The 18,973-nt window shown below is 46.6% G+C and overlaps 7 protein-coding genes and 3 non-coding genes across 10 annotated transcripts, besides 57 other annotated features; 8 read left to right on the top strand and 2 right to left on the bottom strand.

The window, feature by feature from the left end:
• Positions 1-9,008: a sequence feature (heterozygous, non-Esmeraldo-like haplotype).
• Positions 248-403: a sequence feature (T-rich).
• Positions 415-456: a microsatellite.
• Positions 753-775: a sequence feature (AT_rich).
• Positions 950-980: a microsatellite.
• Positions 1,169-1,217: a microsatellite.
• Positions 1,260-1,305: a sequence feature (A-rich).
• Positions 1,371-1,394: a microsatellite.
• Positions 1,524-1,548: a microsatellite.
• Positions 1,578-1,627: a microsatellite.
• Positions 1,640-1,727: a sequence feature (AT_rich).
• Tc00.1047053511909.70 (hypothetical protein, conserved) lies at positions 1,755-2,837 on the top strand (the record flags this gene model as incomplete). Its single annotated transcript, XM_804334.1, has 1 exon — positions 1,755-2,837. The coding sequence occupies one exon, from the start codon at positions 1,755-1,757 to the stop codon at positions 2,835-2,837; it is 1,083 nt and encodes a 360-aa protein (XP_809427.1).
• Positions 3,019-3,055: a sequence feature (AT_rich).
• Positions 3,272-3,295: a microsatellite.
• On the top strand, positions 4,070-5,032 carry Tc00.1047053511909.60 (hypothetical protein, conserved; the record flags this gene model as incomplete). Its single annotated transcript, XM_804333.1, has 1 exon — positions 4,070-5,032. One exon carries the CDS (start codon positions 4,070-4,072, stop codon positions 5,030-5,032), a length of 963 nt encoding a protein of 320 aa, XP_809426.1.
• Positions 5,074-5,103: a microsatellite.
• Positions 5,269-5,319: a microsatellite.
• Positions 5,361-5,389: a microsatellite.
• Positions 5,492-5,520: a sequence feature (AT_rich).
• Positions 5,546-5,591: a microsatellite.
• Positions 5,607-5,627: a sequence feature (AT_rich).
• Positions 5,628-5,653: a microsatellite.
• Positions 5,704-5,768: a microsatellite.
• Positions 5,882-5,919: a sequence feature (CT-rich).
• Positions 5,922-7,130, top strand: Tc00.1047053511909.50 (hypothetical protein, conserved; the record flags this gene model as incomplete). The annotated part of the gene is made up of 1 exon (XM_804332.1): positions 5,922-7,130. The coding sequence occupies one exon, from the start codon at positions 5,922-5,924 to the stop codon at positions 7,128-7,130; it is 1,209 nt and encodes a 402-aa protein (XP_809425.1).
• Positions 7,145-7,169: a microsatellite.
• Positions 7,196-7,269: a microsatellite.
• Positions 7,300-7,326: a sequence feature (AT_rich).
• Positions 7,451-7,538: a sequence feature (A-rich).
• Positions 7,959-7,979: a microsatellite.
• Positions 8,029-8,049: a sequence feature (AT_rich).
• Positions 8,107-8,144: a microsatellite.
• Positions 8,204-8,240: a microsatellite.
• Positions 8,318-8,349: a microsatellite.
• Tc00.1047053511909.40 (succinate dehydrogenase flavoprotein, putative) lies at positions 8,771-10,600 on the top strand (the record flags this gene model as incomplete). Its single annotated transcript, XM_804331.1, has 1 exon — positions 8,771-10,600. One exon carries the CDS (start codon positions 8,771-8,773, stop codon positions 10,598-10,600), a length of 1,830 nt encoding a protein of 609 aa, XP_809424.1.
• Positions 9,009-9,130: a sequence feature (haploid, non-Esmeraldo-like haplotype).
• Positions 9,131-11,322: a sequence feature (areas merged during assembly that could not be assigned to a particular haplotype. This can correspond to areas where the two haplotypes were merged or to regions with more than two copies in the genome that were merged during assembly.).
• Positions 10,865-10,890: a microsatellite.
• Positions 11,074-11,104: a microsatellite.
• Positions 11,257-11,288: a microsatellite.
• Positions 11,323-11,849: a sequence feature (areas merged during assembly that could not be assigned to a particular haplotype. This can correspond to areas where the two haplotypes were merged or to regions with more than two copies in the genome that were merged during assembly.).
• Positions 11,456-11,504: a sequence feature (A-rich).
• On the top strand, positions 11,602-12,198 carry Tc00.1047053511909.30 (hypothetical protein, conserved; the record flags this gene model as incomplete). Its single annotated transcript, XM_804330.1, has 1 exon — positions 11,602-12,198. The coding sequence occupies one exon, from the start codon at positions 11,602-11,604 to the stop codon at positions 12,196-12,198; it is 597 nt and encodes a 198-aa protein (XP_809423.1).
• Positions 11,850-12,812: a sequence feature (areas merged during assembly that could not be assigned to a particular haplotype. This can correspond to areas where the two haplotypes were merged or to regions with more than two copies in the genome that were merged during assembly.).
• Positions 12,267-12,312: a sequence feature (GA-rich).
• Positions 12,449-12,478: a microsatellite.
• Positions 12,513-12,541: a microsatellite.
• Positions 12,625-12,652: a microsatellite.
• Positions 12,785-12,851: a sequence feature (GA-rich).
• Positions 12,813-12,959: a sequence feature (areas merged during assembly that could not be assigned to a particular haplotype. This can correspond to areas where the two haplotypes were merged or to regions with more than two copies in the genome that were merged during assembly.).
• Positions 12,858-12,889: a microsatellite.
• Positions 12,960-13,885: a sequence feature (areas merged during assembly that could not be assigned to a particular haplotype. This can correspond to areas where the two haplotypes were merged or to regions with more than two copies in the genome that were merged during assembly.).
• Positions 13,145-13,172: a microsatellite.
• Tc00.1047053511909.20 (expression site-associated gene (ESAG-like) protein, putative) lies at positions 13,566-14,765 on the top strand (the record flags this gene model as incomplete). Its single annotated transcript, XM_804329.1, has 1 exon — positions 13,566-14,765. One exon carries the CDS (start codon positions 13,566-13,568, stop codon positions 14,763-14,765), a length of 1,200 nt encoding a protein of 399 aa, XP_809422.1.
• Positions 13,886-14,169: a sequence feature (areas merged during assembly that could not be assigned to a particular haplotype. This can correspond to areas where the two haplotypes were merged or to regions with more than two copies in the genome that were merged during assembly.).
• Positions 14,170-14,812: a sequence feature (areas merged during assembly that could not be assigned to a particular haplotype. This can correspond to areas where the two haplotypes were merged or to regions with more than two copies in the genome that were merged during assembly.).
• Positions 14,811-14,834: a sequence feature (AT_rich).
• Positions 14,813-14,826: a sequence feature (areas merged during assembly that could not be assigned to a particular haplotype. This can correspond to areas where the two haplotypes were merged or to regions with more than two copies in the genome that were merged during assembly.).
• Positions 14,827-15,238: a sequence feature (areas merged during assembly that could not be assigned to a particular haplotype. This can correspond to areas where the two haplotypes were merged or to regions with more than two copies in the genome that were merged during assembly.).
• Tc00.1047053511909.10 (hypothetical protein, conserved) lies at positions 14,996-16,789 on the top strand (the record flags this gene model as incomplete). Its single annotated transcript, XM_804328.1, has 1 exon — positions 14,996-16,789. The coding sequence occupies one exon, from the start codon at positions 14,996-14,998 to the stop codon at positions 16,787-16,789; it is 1,794 nt and encodes a 597-aa protein (XP_809421.1).
• Positions 15,239-18,973: a sequence feature (heterozygous, non-Esmeraldo-like haplotype).
• Positions 16,088-16,147: a microsatellite.
• Positions 17,404-17,429: a sequence feature (AT_rich).
• Positions 17,596-17,621: a sequence feature (AT_rich).
• Tc00.1047053511909.9 lies at positions 17,839-17,920 on the bottom strand. Its single transcript has one exon. It is a non-coding gene; the product is annotated as a tRNA-Leu (tRNA).
• On the bottom strand, positions 17,983-18,054 carry Tc00.1047053511909.6. Its single transcript has one exon. It is a non-coding gene; the product is annotated as a tRNA-Gln (tRNA).
• On the top strand, positions 18,145-18,218 carry Tc00.1047053511909.3. The gene has a single exon. It is a non-coding gene; the product is annotated as a tRNA-Ile (tRNA).

Below are 18,973 nucleotides of genomic sequence, written 5' to 3'. Positions count from 1 at the left end.
GGGAAAGGGGTGAAAGAATGAAGGATAGAGTGTAATATCATATATATATGATAGGTGTGTTTACGTATGGTGGCTCCATTTCCTCCCTCTCCCCCTTCCCTCTTATCCTACCCCCCTTTACCCCATTCCTCCAATCAAATGACACCTCAAGACATTTCTAAATAATTGCCCACGGTATCAACTCCATTAAATCCCTTATTTATTGCGTTTTCCTCTTTCCCCCTTTTTCCCCCCCCGTTCCTCCTCTAAAAAAACAAACAAACAAACAAAAAAAAACGAGAATAAAGAGACGGAGAGAAGAAAAAAAGAAAGGAAGAAAAAAAAAAAAACAACAACAACAAAAACAACAACAACAAAAACAAATAAATAAATAAATGAAACGGAACAAAAACAAACAGAAAAACCTGTACGCAAATATACACATACATGCATACATACATTTATACATTTATACATTTATAAAAAAAAATGTGTATTTTTACTTATTTAATTCCTCCACCATCTTTTCTTTTTTAGTATCATTCTCATTCTCAATCACTTGCCACTGGAAGGCAAGGCAAGACAAATTACATGTAAGTCTGCCTCCTGTGCATCTATACACATCCGTGCTCATTTATCTATTTCTGCCTATCTATTTATATATACGTTTCAATAGTCTCACTGCGTCTACGGGGGAAACACGCGGTGTGTGGAGTGGGATTTAACAGAAAAAACAAACAAACAAAAACAAAAAAACAAAAACAATTTCCTTCTTTATTTATTTATTTATTTTTTTGTGTTTCGGCGCTTATTTTTTTTTATTCATGCACTTCTGCTCTTTTCAGGCAGCAGCGAAAGGAGGGAGAAGGACGTCAGTTAAAAAATAAAAAAGGAAAAAGGGAGAAGGGGATAAAAACGACTTCTGTTGGAGGGTTTTTTTTTTCTTTTTTTCCGTTTCTTCTCCATGCACTGTGTGTGTGTGTGTGTGTGTGTGTGTGTGTTGTATTGGGACTGGGCGGTGGTTTGAGGCTAACATGAGGAAATGTGGTGGTGGTGGTGGTGGCGGAGTGAGACGGAAGGAAAGGGAGGAGTGGCTGTCGGTTGACTGCGTGAACCGCCACTCTTCCCAACAGGCACCGATGCTTCCGAGTGCATGCGTTGCGACCGGACTTTGAGCGCAACGCTGAGATTTTTTTTTTTTTTTATTTGTTTTTATTTGTTTTTATTTATTATTTTTTAGTGTGTAAATGATGTGTAGATGATAAGGCGTTGTTTTGGGCTCTTCTTTTTTTTTTTTATTTTTTATTTTTATTTGTTGTTGTTGTTGGGGGTATTCCATCCATCCACATATAACCCACACATACCGATTTTTTTTTTTTTGTGTGTCTACTTGTGTGTGTGTGTGTGTGTGTGTGGATTTATTTATTTATTTTTGTCTTTGTAGTAATTTATATTTATAGAATGGAACGGAATGGAAAGTGATGCGGTCATAAACGATAAATACGGTGAGATGAATGCATGATTGAAAGGAAGAAGAAGAAGAAGAAATTAAATGAAATGAAATGAAATTTAAATTTAAATAAAAAATGGAAAAAATCTTTTTTTTTTTTTCTTTATTATTATTTTCTTTCTTTTTTTTTTTTTTTTTGGTTTTAAAAGGTATATTTTTATAGTCAATAAATTTTTTTAAAGTTTTATTGAGTTTGATTGATTATATAATTATTTATTTATTTATAAATAAATAAATACGAGCGGCAACAATTGGGACGGTGTGAATGGTTCTTGAAAACGCCCCCGTGACGGGGCTTCTTTTAGGCATCTCCGTTCTCTCCCTGTCGTTTACTCCCCGGCAGTACATCACATTGCAGCATCCGTACGTGGCCTCGGGATGGAAAACAACCATCAGACGTCTTCCATTGGAAACATTACCGTTTGGGTTGATTGGTGTATCTTTGATAGACGTCACGTGTACGTTGCTGATACTGTTTCAGATGCGGATCCTGGAACGGCGTTGGGGATCTTCATTGTTTCTCGCGTTTGTTATGACATCTGCAATGACAGGCTCTGTGCTGCTCAACATGTTCATCACGGAATCCACGCCGCCATTAAATTTGGATCAGCTCCGCATTTTGTCTTCCGGGGGCTCAATTGTGCCGTTGGTGGCCCTTGTAACGCGCTATGTTCTTGAGGTTCGTTCGCTTTGCCGGTGGCGCGTTCCCCTACTCCCTATTGTAATAACCGAGTGGTCATTGGTCTTTGCGCCCCTCATACGACTGGTGATGTTCCCTGCCACGGAGATTCGCCCGAGGACGCACAAGCAGCGTGCCATTCACGTAGACATCGGCTCCTGGACTCGTCTCATGTTGACCCTCTTAGGTATCGTGTGGGGTATCGCCTCCAAGGAGACGCGGCTGCTTAAATGGTGGCTGAGTTTTTCTAGCCGTTACATCTGCCGCCCCTTCATCAACTTCATCCGTCCCGTTCTGTCCTGCATGGCCGGATCCACAAGTGTTGTAGAACTCGGTATCCCTCAGCAGAATAGCGGGGAACAGACAGTGACGAGCGGCCGCTACACAGTGGACAACCTCGCCGGACTCCAGGTGGAGGGACACGTGCGTGTGCACCGCGCGCGTCCGCCTGCGAATGCCCTTTTTGGAGAACAAATGCGTCGGCGAAATGAGAGAAACAGTGGGAGTCACGGCGGCTCAACGGTGATGACTGATGCTGTCACAGAGGAGCGCATTGCACAAATCATGGAGCTTGGTCTGGGGTTTGACGCGGAGACAATTCGTTTAGCCTTGATTGATGCAAATGGGTACGTGGATATGGCTGTCGAAAAGCTCGTGAGCCGCCTTTGAGTTTTGTATTTTAGATAACAACCCGCATATCTGCCATTGTGTGTGTGCGTCTGCGTGTGAGTGAGGCGATGCCTGGGGAGGGAGAGACGGGGTGGGCGAAGTCGTTTCACCCTTGCGAACTTTACGCATATCATAAATATTCTTCACGTGAGAGAGATGCTATGTGAACTGAAAGGGGATGATTTTATTTCTTTTTTTCATATATATATATATAATTTCTCTCCGCTATTATTACTTTTCTTCGCGTATCCCAATTTTTCATGTATTCATGTGTGCGTGTGTGTCTGTGAAAGAGAGAAGGTGGGGGGATACAACTAGTTTGCTTCCACATGGCTGTTTTTTTTTTTTTTACCGTCTTTTACTCTTCTTGTTCTTAGCTTTTAAATCCCATCTGTTTCTCGGCGTGATATACATATATTTCTCTCCGGAGAAGAAGAGAGAGAGAGAGAGAGAGAGAGGTGGAAAGCGTGTGAAAGCAACAGCTGTGGTGCGGCGCGTATTACTTTTCCACCCATGCACTTTGAGGAATGACTTTGGGACATCCCATCGCGAGAGCAGCAGCCCGACGACAGCGGATGGCAGAGTGGCGGAACTGGCGACATTCTACACCGACCCCACCAGATGTGTGTATGGGGGGTGAGTGGGGCGGGGCAGCAGATAACACCGGTGACATTCAACGGCTTTCTTTTGTGGGAAAAAGGAGGAAGAAGGTGAAGGATGATGACTTGAAGGAGACGTTGCCTGCAGGTAATGCCGAATAAGAAGACGGGGCGGCCAATGCGTCCGTGTCGTTGATGGGAGGAGGCTCTTGGCATGTCCAAGGCGAATACTGTGGGGCTTTTTATTAAAAGTGCCGAGACGCTTCTTTTTGGAGGGGCGTTGGGATAGGCTTCTAGCAATGAATTTTGCACAGGAGTACTTGTTGTTGGACCAGGTAGACTCTGGGTGAGGAAACTTCATTTTATTTTTTTCTCTTTCTCTTTCTGTGTGAGTGTGTGCAACCCTATTTTTGTTTCGAGGAAAAACTGGCTCTATTGCATGGCCATACATCATTTGGGGGATGTGATCCGCTTTGGGATGTTTTTTATTTTCTTTTTGTCCCCACCCACCCACACAGACTATTCCTATGTCTCTCTCTCTCTCTCTCTTCTTTTTTTCTTATCTTTTCCCTGCTTGTGTGCGTGTGTGTGTGCCGGGAGGGAGGCTTATTAGCAACGTTGAGTGGATTCTATATGATGCATTGGCGTGTGTCTTTTCCCGCAACGGAGAAGGCCACGGCTGTATTTCAAAGAATGTGGAAGGAGCATCCCCGTCCCATTATGGCCACCGTGACCGTCATGGGTGGCTACATCGTCTTTAAGGGGGCCGCGCTGCTGATTTCCCGCCACATGCGGAACAAGTTGCTGGCGACTCTCAAGAACCTTGAAAAGGACACGGTGCATCTCTTTGTTCATCATCGCTGGTCGCATGGACCCAATTTCTTCCCGCATTGCGTGAAAGTAGAGACGTTTCTGCGCCTGGAGAAGATTGCGTACACCGTGCACTTCACCTCGGACGCCTCCCTTTCACCAACGGGCCGGCTGCCGTTCATTGTTTACAACGGCACCATCGTTGGTGACAGTGGGCCCTGCATGGAGTACCTGAAGGAGACGTTGCATTTGCGCCTGGACGACGGTCTCACCCCTGAAGATCGCGCCATTGGGCACGTCACGCGGCGCATGGTGGAGACATCACTCAACTACGGCCTTCAACGCAGCACGCTGGTGGACCGACCAGGACTGATGCAACAGATGTTTATAAAGGAGTACCTAGTGGAACCCAAGATGGCGCGGCGCCTGGTGCGTAGCATGCGGTTCAAGCTGGTCAAGGCGCTGAACACGCTGGGATACAACACACTCTCAGAGGATCAATATCCACAGGAGTTTTTACACGAAGTTCAAAGCCTGGAAACACTGCTTAGCACAAAACCATTTCTGCTGGGAAACACCCCAACTAGTTATGACTGCACTGTGTATGCCTGGCTGCATGTGGCATGGGAGATTGGGCCCCATGGACCGGCAATAAAGTATCTTCGGAAAAGCGATGTCCTCAGTGAATACATCACGCGTATGAAAAATCTGGCATTTCCGGATATCAATGAACTTGGCATGTCATCCGAATCACAAAAATTTATTCCCTACAAGAAACAAACGTGATGTATAAAACAGGGAAGATTTTTGGGTTTTGCCCTCGCATCTTTTCTTTTCTTTTTTTTTTCTTTTTTTTTACCGTCTGCTGGTGGAACGGGAAGAAGGAAAAAGAAGGGACAGGGCAGGAAAGAAGGAAAAAAAAATTTATAGAAGGATAGAGAAGTGTCGCATTGGGGATGTGGCGGCATGAAACCGTCTTGGTTTATGCCGAAATCTTTTTGCTTCTCCGTCTGTCTTCGCAGTTTTTTTTTTTGTTTTTTTTTTTTTTTTTTCTTCTTCTTCTTCTTTCTTTTGTGGTGGTGGGAGGGTTTATTTCCGTCAAATTTCGGAATCTTTTTTTTTTTTGTTGTTGTTTTTGTTTTTCTTCGAGGGGGTTTTGTTGCATGTTTCACTCGCTCTCCCTGAACGTGTCTATTGGCTGGTGTTGGCCCATTGAAGAGAAGGGCGCATACTTACTGCGAGCACATATATATATTTATATTTTATATATTATTGTACGCATGCAAGCCCTTCATTGTTTTTTTTTTCCTTTCCTTTTCTTTTCTTTTCTTTTCTTTTTTTCTCTCTCTCTCTCTTGTTGTTATAAAAATATAAATATATTTTTATTTATTTATTTATTTATTTGTTGTTGTTGTTTTTTGTGTTTTTTTTGGCTTGTGTTTTGTGCGCATCTTTCATTTTTTTTTATTTTATTTTTTCTTTTTTTTATTTTCTCCGTTTTTTTTTTTTTTTTTTTTTTTTTGCCCCATTTTTTTACATCTCCCTGTGAATGTCTCTGCATATCAGTCGTTAGGCAAAAAAAAAAAAAAATACAAACACAAACACAAATACAAATAAACATACGAATATATACAGAAGAAAGAAAGAGAGAGAGAAAAAAAAAAAAAAAAAAAAGATGTTTCCCTCCGGTTTTGTGGTCCCCGTAGTGGCGACGGTGTCTGTGGTGGTGCCGATGATGGCAGTCTCGCGGGAGGTGGAGCTGCAGAAGAAAACGCCTCATCATGTGATGCCTTCCGTGAAGGAAACCATCTTGGCCGGCCTCAGTGACGCGCCCGCGTTGAAGCCCACACCAACGCCACCACCAGCACCACCAGCAGCGGCGGCAGCACCGCCCGTGACTACTCCGACTCCTACGACGATCCCTACGACTAATAGCGCCAATGCCGACGTTATTACGTCCCTCATTACGCCCTCCCCTACACCATTAGCGACAAGAACTTCGACAACTCCCATCGCTGTGCCTCGTGTAAGTCGCACAAGCCATTCCTTGACCAAAACTGTCGCTGCGGCAATCTCGTGGATTCGTTCGTACCCATTCACTGTGGCGGGTGCAACTGCCGTTTTGGCCTTCACAGCGTCCAAAGTGTACACCACATACCTGCGCATCAGGGTGCGGCGTCAAATGATGTCAACCGACGACTCGCAGAAAGTGCAGTTATATGTGGTCCCACAGTCCTTTGCGGCACCCAGCATCTCCGTTTCGTGTGCCATGGTAGAGACATTTCTGCGTAAGGCGAGGATACCCTACGAGGTGCACACTTTGAATGATCCTCTCATATTTCCAAACGGAAAATTACCACTTATTCGGTATAAGGACAACCTCATGGACACTCCGACCAACATTGTGAAGTTTCTCACGTCGACATTCAGCGTTCAAATGGATAAACATCTCAGTAAAGAGGAAAAAGCCATTGGTGTTTCTCTTGTATCAATGACTCGGAACTGGCTTTGGCGTGCCCCTGACTGTTTGCCCCGCATGGAGAAGCACAGGACCATCAGAGCCTTTCTCTTAGGGATGCTACGAAAAGTAGCGACACCACGCGAGAAGGCGCGGATGACTGCGATGATAACTAAACAAGAGGAGGACCTTAAAGCCATAGAGAAGGTTATGGGTATAAAAAATTATTTACTAGGGTCTACTCCCACCTCATATGACTGTGCCTTGTACGCAGCGTTGCTGCCGTTTGTCTCGGAGAAAGAGGATGGACCAGCGGCGTACGTGAAGAAGAGCAAAGTATTCAAAGGCTACATGAAACGCATGTCACACACCACGCCAGATGGGCATAAAGGGTTGGATGCCCACCAGAATGGGAATTCACACTGAAGAGGTTGGGGAGGTTATTTTTATTTTTATTTTTATTTTATTTCTTCTCTCTCTTTCTTTATTTTTAAAACAAAACAATAAAATAAAATAAAATAAAATAAAATAAAATAAAATAAAACAACAACAAAAAAAAACAAAAACAAAACATCATCGTTATTGGGGAGGGATGATTTTTTATTTTTTATTTTTTATTTATGCGTGGCGTGAGTCGTTTTGATTTGTGTTTACTTGGGTTTATTCATTGGTGGGCCATGTCGGTATACAGAGAACGTGGGACGGTGGGCGAAATAAAGGTGGAAGTAAAGACGATTCAAAACGCTTTTTTATTTTTATTTTTATTTTCTTTTTTATTTTATTTTACCGTTTTTTTTTTCTTTTTGTTGTTGTTGTTGTTGTTTATTATTATTTCCCAAATCATTGTTTTGTTTCCTTCATTGGTGAGGGGGATGAAAGGGTCATGAATTGTTGGCGTGGGGAAATGAAGAAGGGAGAGGGTAAATGAATTTTGGGTACATTTTGACCAGGTGGAGGGTTCCATATGATTTAATGAGGATTGTGGAGTGGGTGGTGTGGGGAGTTACAAATTGGGCTGCAAGTCTGCTTTCAGCAGGCACTGGGTTTAATGAGCAGCAAAGATGCACGCATATCTTTACATGTATGTATGCGATTTTTAGTTAACTTATTTTTTCGAACTTATTAGTATTATCATTGTTATTTTATTTTTTTATTTTGCCTGTCTGCGTGGGTGGAGAGGGTATTATTTGCTTATGCTTCTCATGTGTTATGTATTCCTTCAATTGCGGTTACACTGTGTGGCAATGCAATGCAATATATATATATATATATATACAGATGCCAACTGAAAGGGTAGCCTGCTTCCCTCGCCTCGATAGGACTCAAATTTTTTTTTTTTTTTTTTCCCTTTCTTTACTTGTGTTAAAATTGAATGTTTTTATTTATTTATTTTTGGGAAGGGTGTTGTTGTTGTTGTTGTTGTTGTTGTTGTTGTTGTTGGTCTCATCATCTGTGGACGCATGTATTTGTGCGTAGACAATTTTATTTGTCAAGAGGGATTTTTTTATTTTTTATTTTGCTTTTTTTTTTTTTTTTGTATAGTGATGGTCAAAGCCCCCGCTCCGCCCCACAGGGATGCGGAGGGAAAAGGAGTGCGGGCGGTGCGTGCGTGTGGGGAGGGAAGGGAAGGGGAGGGAAGGGGAGGAAGAGGGCGTAAAAGACCCAATTTGCGTGTTGTCACGTGACCCGAAGTTTGATGGGGGGAGTGAAAACTCCCATCAGGAATTTTCTTCTATTCCCCTTTTCTCTCTCTTTTTTTATTGGGGGATTTTTAAATAAGACATCGCGAGGGCGGCGGAGAGGGAAGGGGGGTGGGTGGGCGGGAAGCCCCGGGTGCTCAGCGGACGTCACACATGACGCTGCCCACCGCTGCTGCTCCTGCGGACTGCCTGTCGTGACATAAAAACGTCTTTTTCTCTTTCCTCTTTTCTATTTTAACTTTCATTTTACCACCCGCTCCGTGGCTTCCGGGTTATTCACGGAAAAAGATACTTGCACTTCATCACGGCTAGCTGGATACACTGTGACACATTGAAAAACCCCACAGCACAGAGAGTAAAGAAGAGATGCTTCGCCGCATATTTGCCCGCTTCTCCCCGAAGCTGAGTAAGGCGTACCCGATGATTGACCACACCTTTGACTGTGTGGTGGTTGGTGCCGGTGGTTCAGGGCTTCGTGCTGCGATGGGCGTTGCCGCGTCCGGCTACGACGTGGCATGCATCTCCAAACTCTATCCATCAAGGTCACACACCATTGCTGCCCAGGGCGGCATCAACGCAGCACTTGCCAACTGTGAGGAGGACGACTGGCGTTGGCATGTGTACGATACCGTGAAGGGAAGTGACTGGCTGGGGGACCAGGATGCAATTCAGTACATGTGCCAAGAAGCTCCGTGTGTGGTCTCAGAACTAGAGAGCATGGGACTTCCCTTCTTGCGTACAAAAGATGGATTTATTTATCAACGTGCATTTGGCGGCCAATCTATTCACTTTGGTGGAAAACAGGCGCGCCGGACGTGTGCCGCGTCGGACCGCACGGGACACGCAATGCTCCACACACTCTATGGGCAATCGTTTCAGTACGGCGTGAACTTTTTTAACGAATATTATTGCTTAGACCTGATTGTAGAAGATGGATGCTGCCGTGGAGTGGTTGCCATGAGCATCGATGATGGCACAATTCATCGCTTCCGATCCAAGTACACTATTCTTGCCACCGGTGGTTACGGCCGCTGCTGGTTTACAACAACAAGCGCCAAGTCTTGTACCGGAGACGGGACGGCAATGGTGGCACGTGCAGGGCTGCCGGCGGAAGACATGGAATTTGTGCAGTTCCACCCAACGGGAATTTACGGTCCTGGTGTGCTGATTACCGAGGGGGCCCGTGGCGAGGGTGGTTACCTCGTCAACAGTGAAGGGGAGCGCTTCATGGAGCGATACGCCCCCAAGGCAAAGGATTTGGCGTCTCGTGATGTGGTGTCACGCGCCATTACGTTGGAGGTTCTTGCAGGACGTGGCTGTGGCCCCAAGAAGGATCACGTCCTGCTGCAACTTCATCATCTCCCACCCGAGCAACTACATGAGAAGCTTCCCGGTATCTCCGAGAGCGCACATATTTTTGCGGGTGTGGACGTGACGAAGGAGTCCATCCCTATCGTGCCGACGGTGCACTACAACATGGGAGGCATCCCAACATTGTGGACGGGCGAGGTAGTCAGTCCCCGGAATGGCGATGACGATGCGATCGTCCCAGGTCTTTTGGCGGCGGGCGAGTGTGCGTGCGCGAGTGTGCATGGGGCAAATCGTCTGGGTGCCAACTCCCTCCTCGACATTGTTGTTTTTGGCAAATCATGTGCGAACACCGTCATATTTAACCTGACGAAGGAAGGACGCAATCAGCCGGAGCTGCGGCCCGATGCCGGGGAGTCGTCCATTGCCGATCTTGACGGCATTCTGCACAACAAGGGGGACATCCCTGTCGCACGCATCCGTGAGCGCATGAAGGAGACGATGGCGCTCTACGCAGCCGTGTTTCGCACTGAGGAGAGCATGCTCAAGGGACAGGGGATCATTGAAGAATGTTACCGGGATTACTCCCATGTGTTTGTCCACGACAAGTCCCCGGTGTGGAACAGCAACCTTATTGAGGCGCTCGAGCTGCGTAATTTGCTCACAAACGCGCTTTTGACCATCACTGGAGCTGCCGTGCGGCGGGAGTCTCGTGGGGCACATGCACGCGACGACTACCCGGAGCGAGACGACCACAACTGGATGAAGCATACACTTGCGTACCTCGATGACAAAAACGGTAAAGCCCGTCTTGCGTACCGCCGAGTACACAACGAAATGCTAACAAATGAACTTGAAAGCATCCCTCCTGCCAAGCGTGTTTACTAGTAATTGGTGCATTTTATGACGGCAGCCGATAGAGGGGGATGGGGAAGTGGAAGAAGAAAGGAAAGGAAAGCGTTTTTGCATATAACAAAAGGAGGGGGCGTAATTGCGTGCAGCGTCTATGTCTGTATGTAACAAAAATCGTACCTATGTACATTTGGCGGGTATTTGGTAGGAAAATAAGAAAGGGTGGAGGGTGCATACTTGTACGCATGTCTATTGGTTTTCTTTTTTTTTCGCAGGTGTGTGCATGTGTCTGCATACGTGGAGAGAGAGAGGGGGAGAGAGAGAGATGGAAAGGGACAAGATGGACATGTCGACAATGCACAGGAGAACAAAAGAGAGTGGAGCACACGCACACACACGCAGAGAGAGAAGAGGGAGACGGAGGAGAAGGAAAACCACGGGGGAATGACAATGGGGGAAATAAAGAATAGTCACGGAAGAAATAAAAGAACTTATATACATGTATTATCTTTCTTTTTTTTTTCTTTCTTTTTTTTTTTTGGTCCCTGCGTGCCTGTGTGCTTATATTCCGCAGGCAAACACACACACAAAAAAAGGAAAGAGAAAAAAAGGGATGAAGAGAGAGGATGCACAAAGCAATTAAGATAACACTTATTCTCGCTTGTGCTATTCTTCCTTCCATCTGTGTACACGTGTGTGTGTGTTTGTGTGTGTGTGTGTTTGTTAGGATGTTTGTTGATGTCACACAAACACACAACGAAATGTGAATTGTGTGTGTCTGTGTAAAGTTTTGTGGGCGGAGAAGGTGGTGCCATGTGTTCTCCTGCCACATTGCCCTCCTCCTTCCCTCCCTCACTCTTTCTGTAGAAAAAAAAAAAATAATAAGGGATATTCTTCTTCTCTTTTTAATCTTCTTTTTCTATTTTTTTTTTTTTTTTTTGCCGTTCTTACGCCTCTCCCCTCCTGCACCACACCGACTCTGTCGGGAAGGCAGGCGGTCAGTAGGTTCAATTAGCGTGTTTGTTTTTAGAGTATCCATGCGTTTTACACCACCGCTTGTCCTGGAGAGTCTCCGGCTGTTCTTTGCACTTACAGCGCTTGTGCTGGCCGTATCTTCGCTTTTTTTCCCCGTATTTATTTGTGATGTTTGCGAAAATGAGACCGACACCAGCAATGTTTCCGTGAAGGGCGAGATAACGTTTTGGAAACATTCCCTTTGGCCGAGTGAAAGTGTCAAGAATGAGTCAAACAAATTGGATCTTGTGGAGTACTTTAATTGCCACAAGGGCAAGGTGCGCATTCAGATGGTGGAGGGTATTGCCATCATTGTGTGCGTTTTGACTGGTGCAAACTTCTCAATGTGCATTTTTGGGCTTTTCTTCGGCCATATTTTGTTCATTGGGCTGATTGTGTACTTATTTCTGGCTATTGGGCTGTCTGCGTGTGTGATTGGATTTTTGCTGGAGTGGTACCACCTGGGCTGGTGTGAGGGCCAACCTCCACTTGTGGAGGAGGGTCGAATGAGTTGGAAGTACGGCATTGGATGGATACTAATGGTCGGCGTCTGTGCCGCCTCACTTGTGGGCCTCCTCTTGTCCATTTGTTTCTCCCTATTCCGGCGAAAAGGTGGGTAATGCGACAGTGATATTTTCATAACAGCAAACAGGGTAATGGAGAACGAAAGATGGTGGGCGGCCACCTCCTCTTCCCCTTTATCTTTATCTTTATCTATCTCTCTCTCTCTCTCTTGTGTGTGTGTTGGTTCCGCATGTATGTATGTTCTTTATTATTATTATGATTATTTTGCGTGTTATTATTTCCAATGCAGTTGTCCTCTCCTTTTGTAGATTCGCGTTTATTCGTGACATTTGTTTTGTGCATTCGTTTTTTTTTTTTTTTTTCTCTTTTCTTTTTCGTTGTTGTTGTTTTGAGAAAGAAAGTATGTGAGTATTTATTTATTTATTTATTTATTTTTTTTTGTGTGTGCCATTTTTCCCTTGGGAGTGAATTGATATAGTATATATATGTATATATTGCATTATATTATATATTTTTTTCATTTTTATTTTTTTTATTTTGTTTTATTTTTTGGATGGGACGGAAGAGACAACACCTGCCGGTGGTGAAGAACGGACGAGCGCACCGAAGGCATCATGCGGTCGTCAGCCGCAATGGAGGCAGGAGATGTGAGGAACTTCGCTTCACGAGTGGGTTATGACGCCTTTCCCTTCTCTCCCTCCCTTTCTTTCACTGCATCGTTTCCTCCTCCTCCTTCTTCTTCTCTTCCCAACGGAAAAATAAAAAAAAAATAAAAATGAAAATAAACTCCGGAACGGAATTTGTCTGGATGCCGTCAGAAGGGGGAGGCATAAATAAATAAATGAATGAAAAACAAAAAAAAAGTGAGTATTTTTGTGAATACGTGTAGAGGGAAGAAAAGAAATTGTGGTGGTGGTGGTGGTGTTGCTGGGGTATTCAAGTATGTAGACTCATTTGTAATGATGAACGGGTGGGCAGGGCGATGTCGAGGTAAAATGAAAAGTAGGGCTTTTGCAGCAGGTGAGATGGATGAGTGGGTGTAAAAAAAAAAAAAAAAAAAAAAAAGAAATTGACGGGCAACACATGTATTGGCACATGTGTGTATTGGTTTATTTGGAGGAGGGTGAGAGGAAATACCAGAAAATGAATACATGTCTAATATCCTCCTCCGCTTTCCCCCCCTCCCCCCCTCCACACACACACAAGCATTACATCCCCTCCACTATTTACTGTTCTTCTTTTATTGTTATTATTATTATTTTTTGTGACTTTTTGATAATGCGCACACGGAAGTGATACGGAGGGGGGCGCGTTGTGGTGGGTGTGCGTGCGTATCTCTTTTGCGGTGGCTCGAGTGCTCTATTCTTTTTCTCTGTCTCTGTTTTCTGAAAGAGGGGTAGAGAGGGACGTCAGGTAGAAGTAATAGAAGTTGTTTTTTTTCTTTCTTTTCGGTTTACTAATTATGAGTCGGCAATGGGGGCGCCGCGCCATTTGGCTGGCAATTTTTGTGTGGTTCTCTTGGGCCATCTTTTGGATTTGGCTCGGCGAGCAGAAGAGGTGGGGGTTGGCTGAGAATAAAGTGGCCAGTGCCCCTCCCGCTCCCAGAGTGGTGTTCGTCGTCGCGCAGACGAAGCCTTCGCAGGGGTGGTGTCAGATGATGGCGAGTGCCCTGCTCTCCAACGTGACGGTGGCATCAGTCGGCTTCCGTCAACCGTACCACCACATTATGCGCGCGCTTTGGGTGTGGCAGTACGTCGAGAGCGAAGGGCTTCGGGACGACGACGTGGTGGTGTCGTACGATGGTGCGGACACAGTTTTTATTGGCGCCCTCGCTGTACAGCGGGCCGTGAGGCGATTCATTGACAGTACCGCCCCCTCCTTTGAAGCCTTTGACCCTGAGGCTGTGCGTCGAGGTGAGGCGACTGCCCCGCTGCTATTTTCGGCGGAGGGCAATTGCTACCATTTACAGATGACGAATTCACACATTTGGGGTGTTTCCAAGGGAAGGTGCATTTCGGCATACAAGCGTTTCGAAGAGGTTCTAGTGTCGAGTAAGAAAGCTGCATTGGCCGGTAGGAAAAACAGACGAATGCACTTCCTCAATGCCGGTGGATACGTCGCCCGTGTGTGGGCCTTGAGACGGGCATTAGTGGCTTACCGCGCCTTGCTTCGCTTCGGGGGGTTTTGGTGTGACCAAAGTGTTTGGGGGATGCTGTACTTGGGGCTCAGCCTACCACGTATCTATGCATCTTCGGAGATGCGTCTTCCGTCAGGTCTAATGGGATTGGATTTTGACAACACCTTTTTTTTTTGTTTTAATGGAATGCAGGTTGGAAGTGACGTACGGCTGGCTAGTCCTTTATCCATTGAACAAGTGGCGGCGAGAGGTAAGCCGCCATTTCCTTCTTTTTTTGAAATTGTGGGAGTTCCTCGTGCGACGCCTGCCATTATACACTTTAATGGCATGGGAGGGGACGGAGTGACGCTCCTAAAGAGTCTGCGGAACTATACCTCGTGGTTTGTGGAGGCCCATCGCACCGATGCCGTCCTCCTGAAGGTGAAGGCGTGGCTGCGGAATGAAGCCCGTGTAAAGATATATGGGGCCAATGGAGAAGGAAGTGAAGTCTACTACCATCAATTATGTGGTGGAGAGGTAGTTTAGCGCGAGGGAGTAAGTTTGCGCGTATTTATGCTTGTGCGCGTGCGCATTATTATTATTATTATTTTTTTTCGCACCCTCCACGCGGAATATTAGATGCTGCTGTATGTTTGACTTTCAGCTCCTTTGAATTGTGGTGTCATAAGTTAATCCTCTCCCTATTCTTCACTCACTCACTCTTTATCCCTCTCTACCTTTTTGTCGAGTAGGTTAGGAAGTAAAGGAGAATATTTATGTCTCTGGACATCCATCAGGGGTTTTCCCGAAAGTCATTCTTCCTCACGGGAGGAAGTGGCTTCATGGGGAAGGTCCTTCTCTTTAAGCTACTGAAGGAATTCCCGGATCTGGATGCCATCTACATTTTGATGCGGGGAAAAAACTCACGCCGGCTTAAGCGCTACCTCGGACCGCAGGAACGCCTCGAAAAGGAGGTGTTGGGCTCCCCCTGTTTTGATCCTCTTCGAGAGGCCCTGGGCGCGGAGGGGTTCAAGGCCCGCAGCTCGCGTCTCATTGGGGTGGAAGGGAACATCCATGACGATCGTCTCGGCCTAAATGACAAGGACTGTCAAAGGATTTTAACGTCGGTGAATTACATTGTTCACATGGCCGCCACGGTCAACTTTGATGATCGCCTCACTGTTGCTGTGGACACAAACACTTTGGGTGCCCTGCGTGTTCTTGCGATTGCCAAGGAATGTCGAAAGCTGGAGGCCATGGTTCACGTTTCTACCTGCTATGTGAACTATAATCTTCGAGGGAGCACAGTGGAGGAGCGTCTGTATCCGCTGCCGTTTGATCCAGAGGCTATGTGTAAACATATTCTTGCCCTGAATGAGAATGAGGTGGATGATGTATCTTCACGGCTGTTAAAAAAGTATGGCTTCCCCAATACGTATACTTTTACTAAATCTATGGGGGAGCAGCTGGTGTATGCGAGAAGAGGCAATTGTCCCGTGTCGATTGTTCGCCCATCTATTGTGGGCTGTAGCTACAAGGAACCATTCCCAGGCTGGGTGGACGCCCTCACGGCTGCGGGCGGTCTCTTGTTGACGGTGGGGATGGGTGTGGTGCGTGACGTATGCGGCCGTGCGGATGCCGTTTCCGATATTGTTCCCGTGGACTTTGTGGTCAACACGATCATCAAGGTCCTTTTCAAGACCCAGTACCACTACAAGGGCCAGGGAGTGAAGGTGACGAACACAGTGCAGCCACAACGACGGCATGTGGGCGGGGCGCTTCTCAACGCCTTGGCAAAGGCAGAGCTGCCAAAAAAGAATGGCGCAGGCGGCGTGGAGGGCGTTGCCCCATTGGCAGTCATTGCGACCCAACAAAGGCAACAGCAACAACAAGAACTACAACAACAACAACAACAACAACAACAACAAACTCAATCCCAGCCGCAGCGGGAACAGGATGGGACGATTTCGGTTCCCGCAACGTGCCTGACCCCATCGGAGGCACCGGGGGCTTCTCTTCCGTTTGTTTATCACGCCGCGACTTCTTCGTCGCTAAACTGCGTGACATGGAGGCGTCTTCGCGATGCCACACGGTTTTATTGGAATGGGAAGAAGAAGCACCCCAAGGCGTTGTCTCCCATGACGGGGGAGATTATTGAGTCCAACATTAAGTACATGATGCGCTTCATTCTGTTCCGTGAACTGCCGTATTACGTGCTTCGTTTCGTGGCAAATCTTCCAAACCCCATTGGATCAGAAGAAAAACAAAAGCTCGTTGAGAGACTTGGACGGGCTGTGTTTCGCTCAAAGGATCTCAACCGCCAGTTCCGTGCCTTTGTCCTACATGAGTGGGTTTTTGCCACAGCACACACAGAATTGCTGGATGATGGTCTGAACGAGCGCTCTCGCTCTGCCTTTTACTTTGATACGTACATGATCAACTGGTGGTTTTACGCCCAGGTGTACGCACATGGCATTCTCAAATACATTGTCAGGGACGTGGGTGGTTTTGAGTTTCCGGAGCAGCCAAGCATCCCAACCGAAGTTTTCAAGAGGGCTTCCTCACTGTAGAAATGTTTGCGTTTTCAATTCTTTTCAGCCTATTTCTTTGGTTTGGACGCATGCATGGATATTTTTCACACTGCTGTTTGTCTATCGCGTGGTTCTTTTCTGTGTCATGCCGCTCGGCCTCTCCCATACCCCGCTTATCAGCATTCATCTGCGCCAACCGATATATACATATTTAATAATTAATAAGGGGTTTAAACAATGAACGTGTCTTGTAGCAAAATTGCCACGTTTTCATCATCTTTTTTTGCATGTGCGTCTACCGCCCAGTGATCCTCACTGACGCGGAGGGAGGTGAGTGCGCGTGCCACCGGCTTCTCCATTAGGAAACCCATGAAGAGCATCCGCGCAAAAAACAAAAAGAGACAACAAAAAAGAAAAGGAAAATCTGGACGAAGAAACAACCAGTCTGCTCCCATTACCTTTTGTATGCTTTTTTGTGTGTAAAAAAAATGAAAAAATAAATTCTGGGAGGAAGAATGTGCGGCCAGAGACGGGGAGGGGGCGAGTAGACGATGGCGTGCGTGTTTTGTTGGTGGACCCCTTTCGCTGCGGTTTCTCTGGCTGCCTGGTTTCTAATTCGTGTTATAACGCACTGCAAGACGAAGGGTGAAAAGAAAAAAAAAATATTATTATTTTTATTGTTTCGTTTCTTTCTCACTCTCACCCATCCAATCAAAAAACTCCCATGCGACGGCTGCTGTTACCTTCCGGGCGGTTGCGGGGACGTCAACGGCTCTCGATTCCCCGCATCGGAGCGGATGCGTTGGCTGCGATCGACCGAACCCGCGGGCTTCTCGTGTTGACCGTTTTTTATTTTTATTTTTTATTTTTTGTCTTTTCCTTCTTCTCGGAGCTGAGTAGGTGAAAGTTCCATTAAGTCGCATGTTAGATTTCATTTCCGGCCGTCCAACCCGGTGCGCAGACGGATTTCAGTAAAAGGGGTTGTGTCGTCGTTGGCGATTCCGCGATGCGAACGGTGTGACTGTAGAGATTTGCTGCAAAGCATGCATGAGAGAAAAAAAGAAAAAATGGCTTCCGCGGAAAAACATTGCTGGGGGTGGGGTTCGAACCCACGAAGCTTACGCATGAGAACTTAAGTCTCACCCCTTTGACCAACTCGGGAACCCCAGCAACGTGGAGAATTATCAATCCCAAAAGGAAAATTACCCTCAAAAAAACATAAGAGAAAAAGTTGCTCCCACCTGGACTCGAACCAGGGTTATCGGATTCAGAGTCCGAGGTGATAACCGCTACACTATGGGAGCCACGTTCGCCAATACGAATAAGAACAAAAAAGCGGCTTCCGTTTTTTTATATACACAAAAACGGCAACCATCCCGCACGTAAACGTTAAGGCTCTCATAGCTCAGTCGGTTAGAGCGTGGGTCTAATAAGCCCAAGGTCACAGGTTCGACCCCTGTTGGGAGCACTTTTTGTCCAAACTTCGGCGTGCAATTTCTCCGTCCCGCTGCGGTTTTCAGCGTCACAAAAGTGACGGACGGAACCGACGCCGCACAGCAGTAATGATAGCATTGTGCAATTGTCGCACTATTCCTCTCTTCGCTCTTGAAAAACGGACAATGAGTATGTGTGTTTTCTTGTGCCTGCGGTGTGTTGCTTAACGGACCTTTGTGTGCTGGAGAATTGGATTTCTGCGCAGCCGCATGGTGGCGAAGTGGCCTGGAGGGAGGAGACGAGTCCCAGCATCGCACGCACCCACGTGCGCCTTTTGGTGCGGGCAGGCGATGGGAAGTCGCTGTGACCCAATGAGTGCGGGGGTGTCCGTGTCTGCTGTGCTGAGGGCAGGGGCGAGCGCACTCGCCGCGGCGTTCCGCACAGACGGGGCTCTCCCGTATTTTATTATTGTTCATTTTTGCTGCGGGGGAATGGCTGCGCCCTACGAGTGGGCGGCAAAACTTCCCAGCGGTGTCCTCTTTGCTCAGCTTGTTGGTGTGGAGGTCGCGCGCAGGGTGAGCTGTGGGGACCCGCCCGACGCGATCCTCCCGCCCCACGCGGGAGGCGAGAGAAAGGCGCACTCGGCACCTTCTTTTCGTCAGTCATGAATGATCGTGGGGGTGGGGAGTCACGCTGGGCTCGCCGTGGGCCACGGAATGCATCCGTCGCGGCCATGGCGACAGCATGGCGAGGGTGCGAGGTGTTTGTATTTTTTTTTTTGATCTTGTG

This window comes from Trypanosoma cruzi, genomic scaffold (assembly GCF_000209065.1).
Source record: "Trypanosoma cruzi strain CL Brener 1047053517187 genomic scaffold, whole genome shotgun sequence".
In the NCBI taxonomy this organism is placed as follows: Eukaryota; Euglenozoa; class Kinetoplastea; order Trypanosomatida; family Trypanosomatidae; genus Trypanosoma; species Trypanosoma cruzi.
This window is presented reverse-complemented; position numbering and strand designations above follow the sequence as displayed.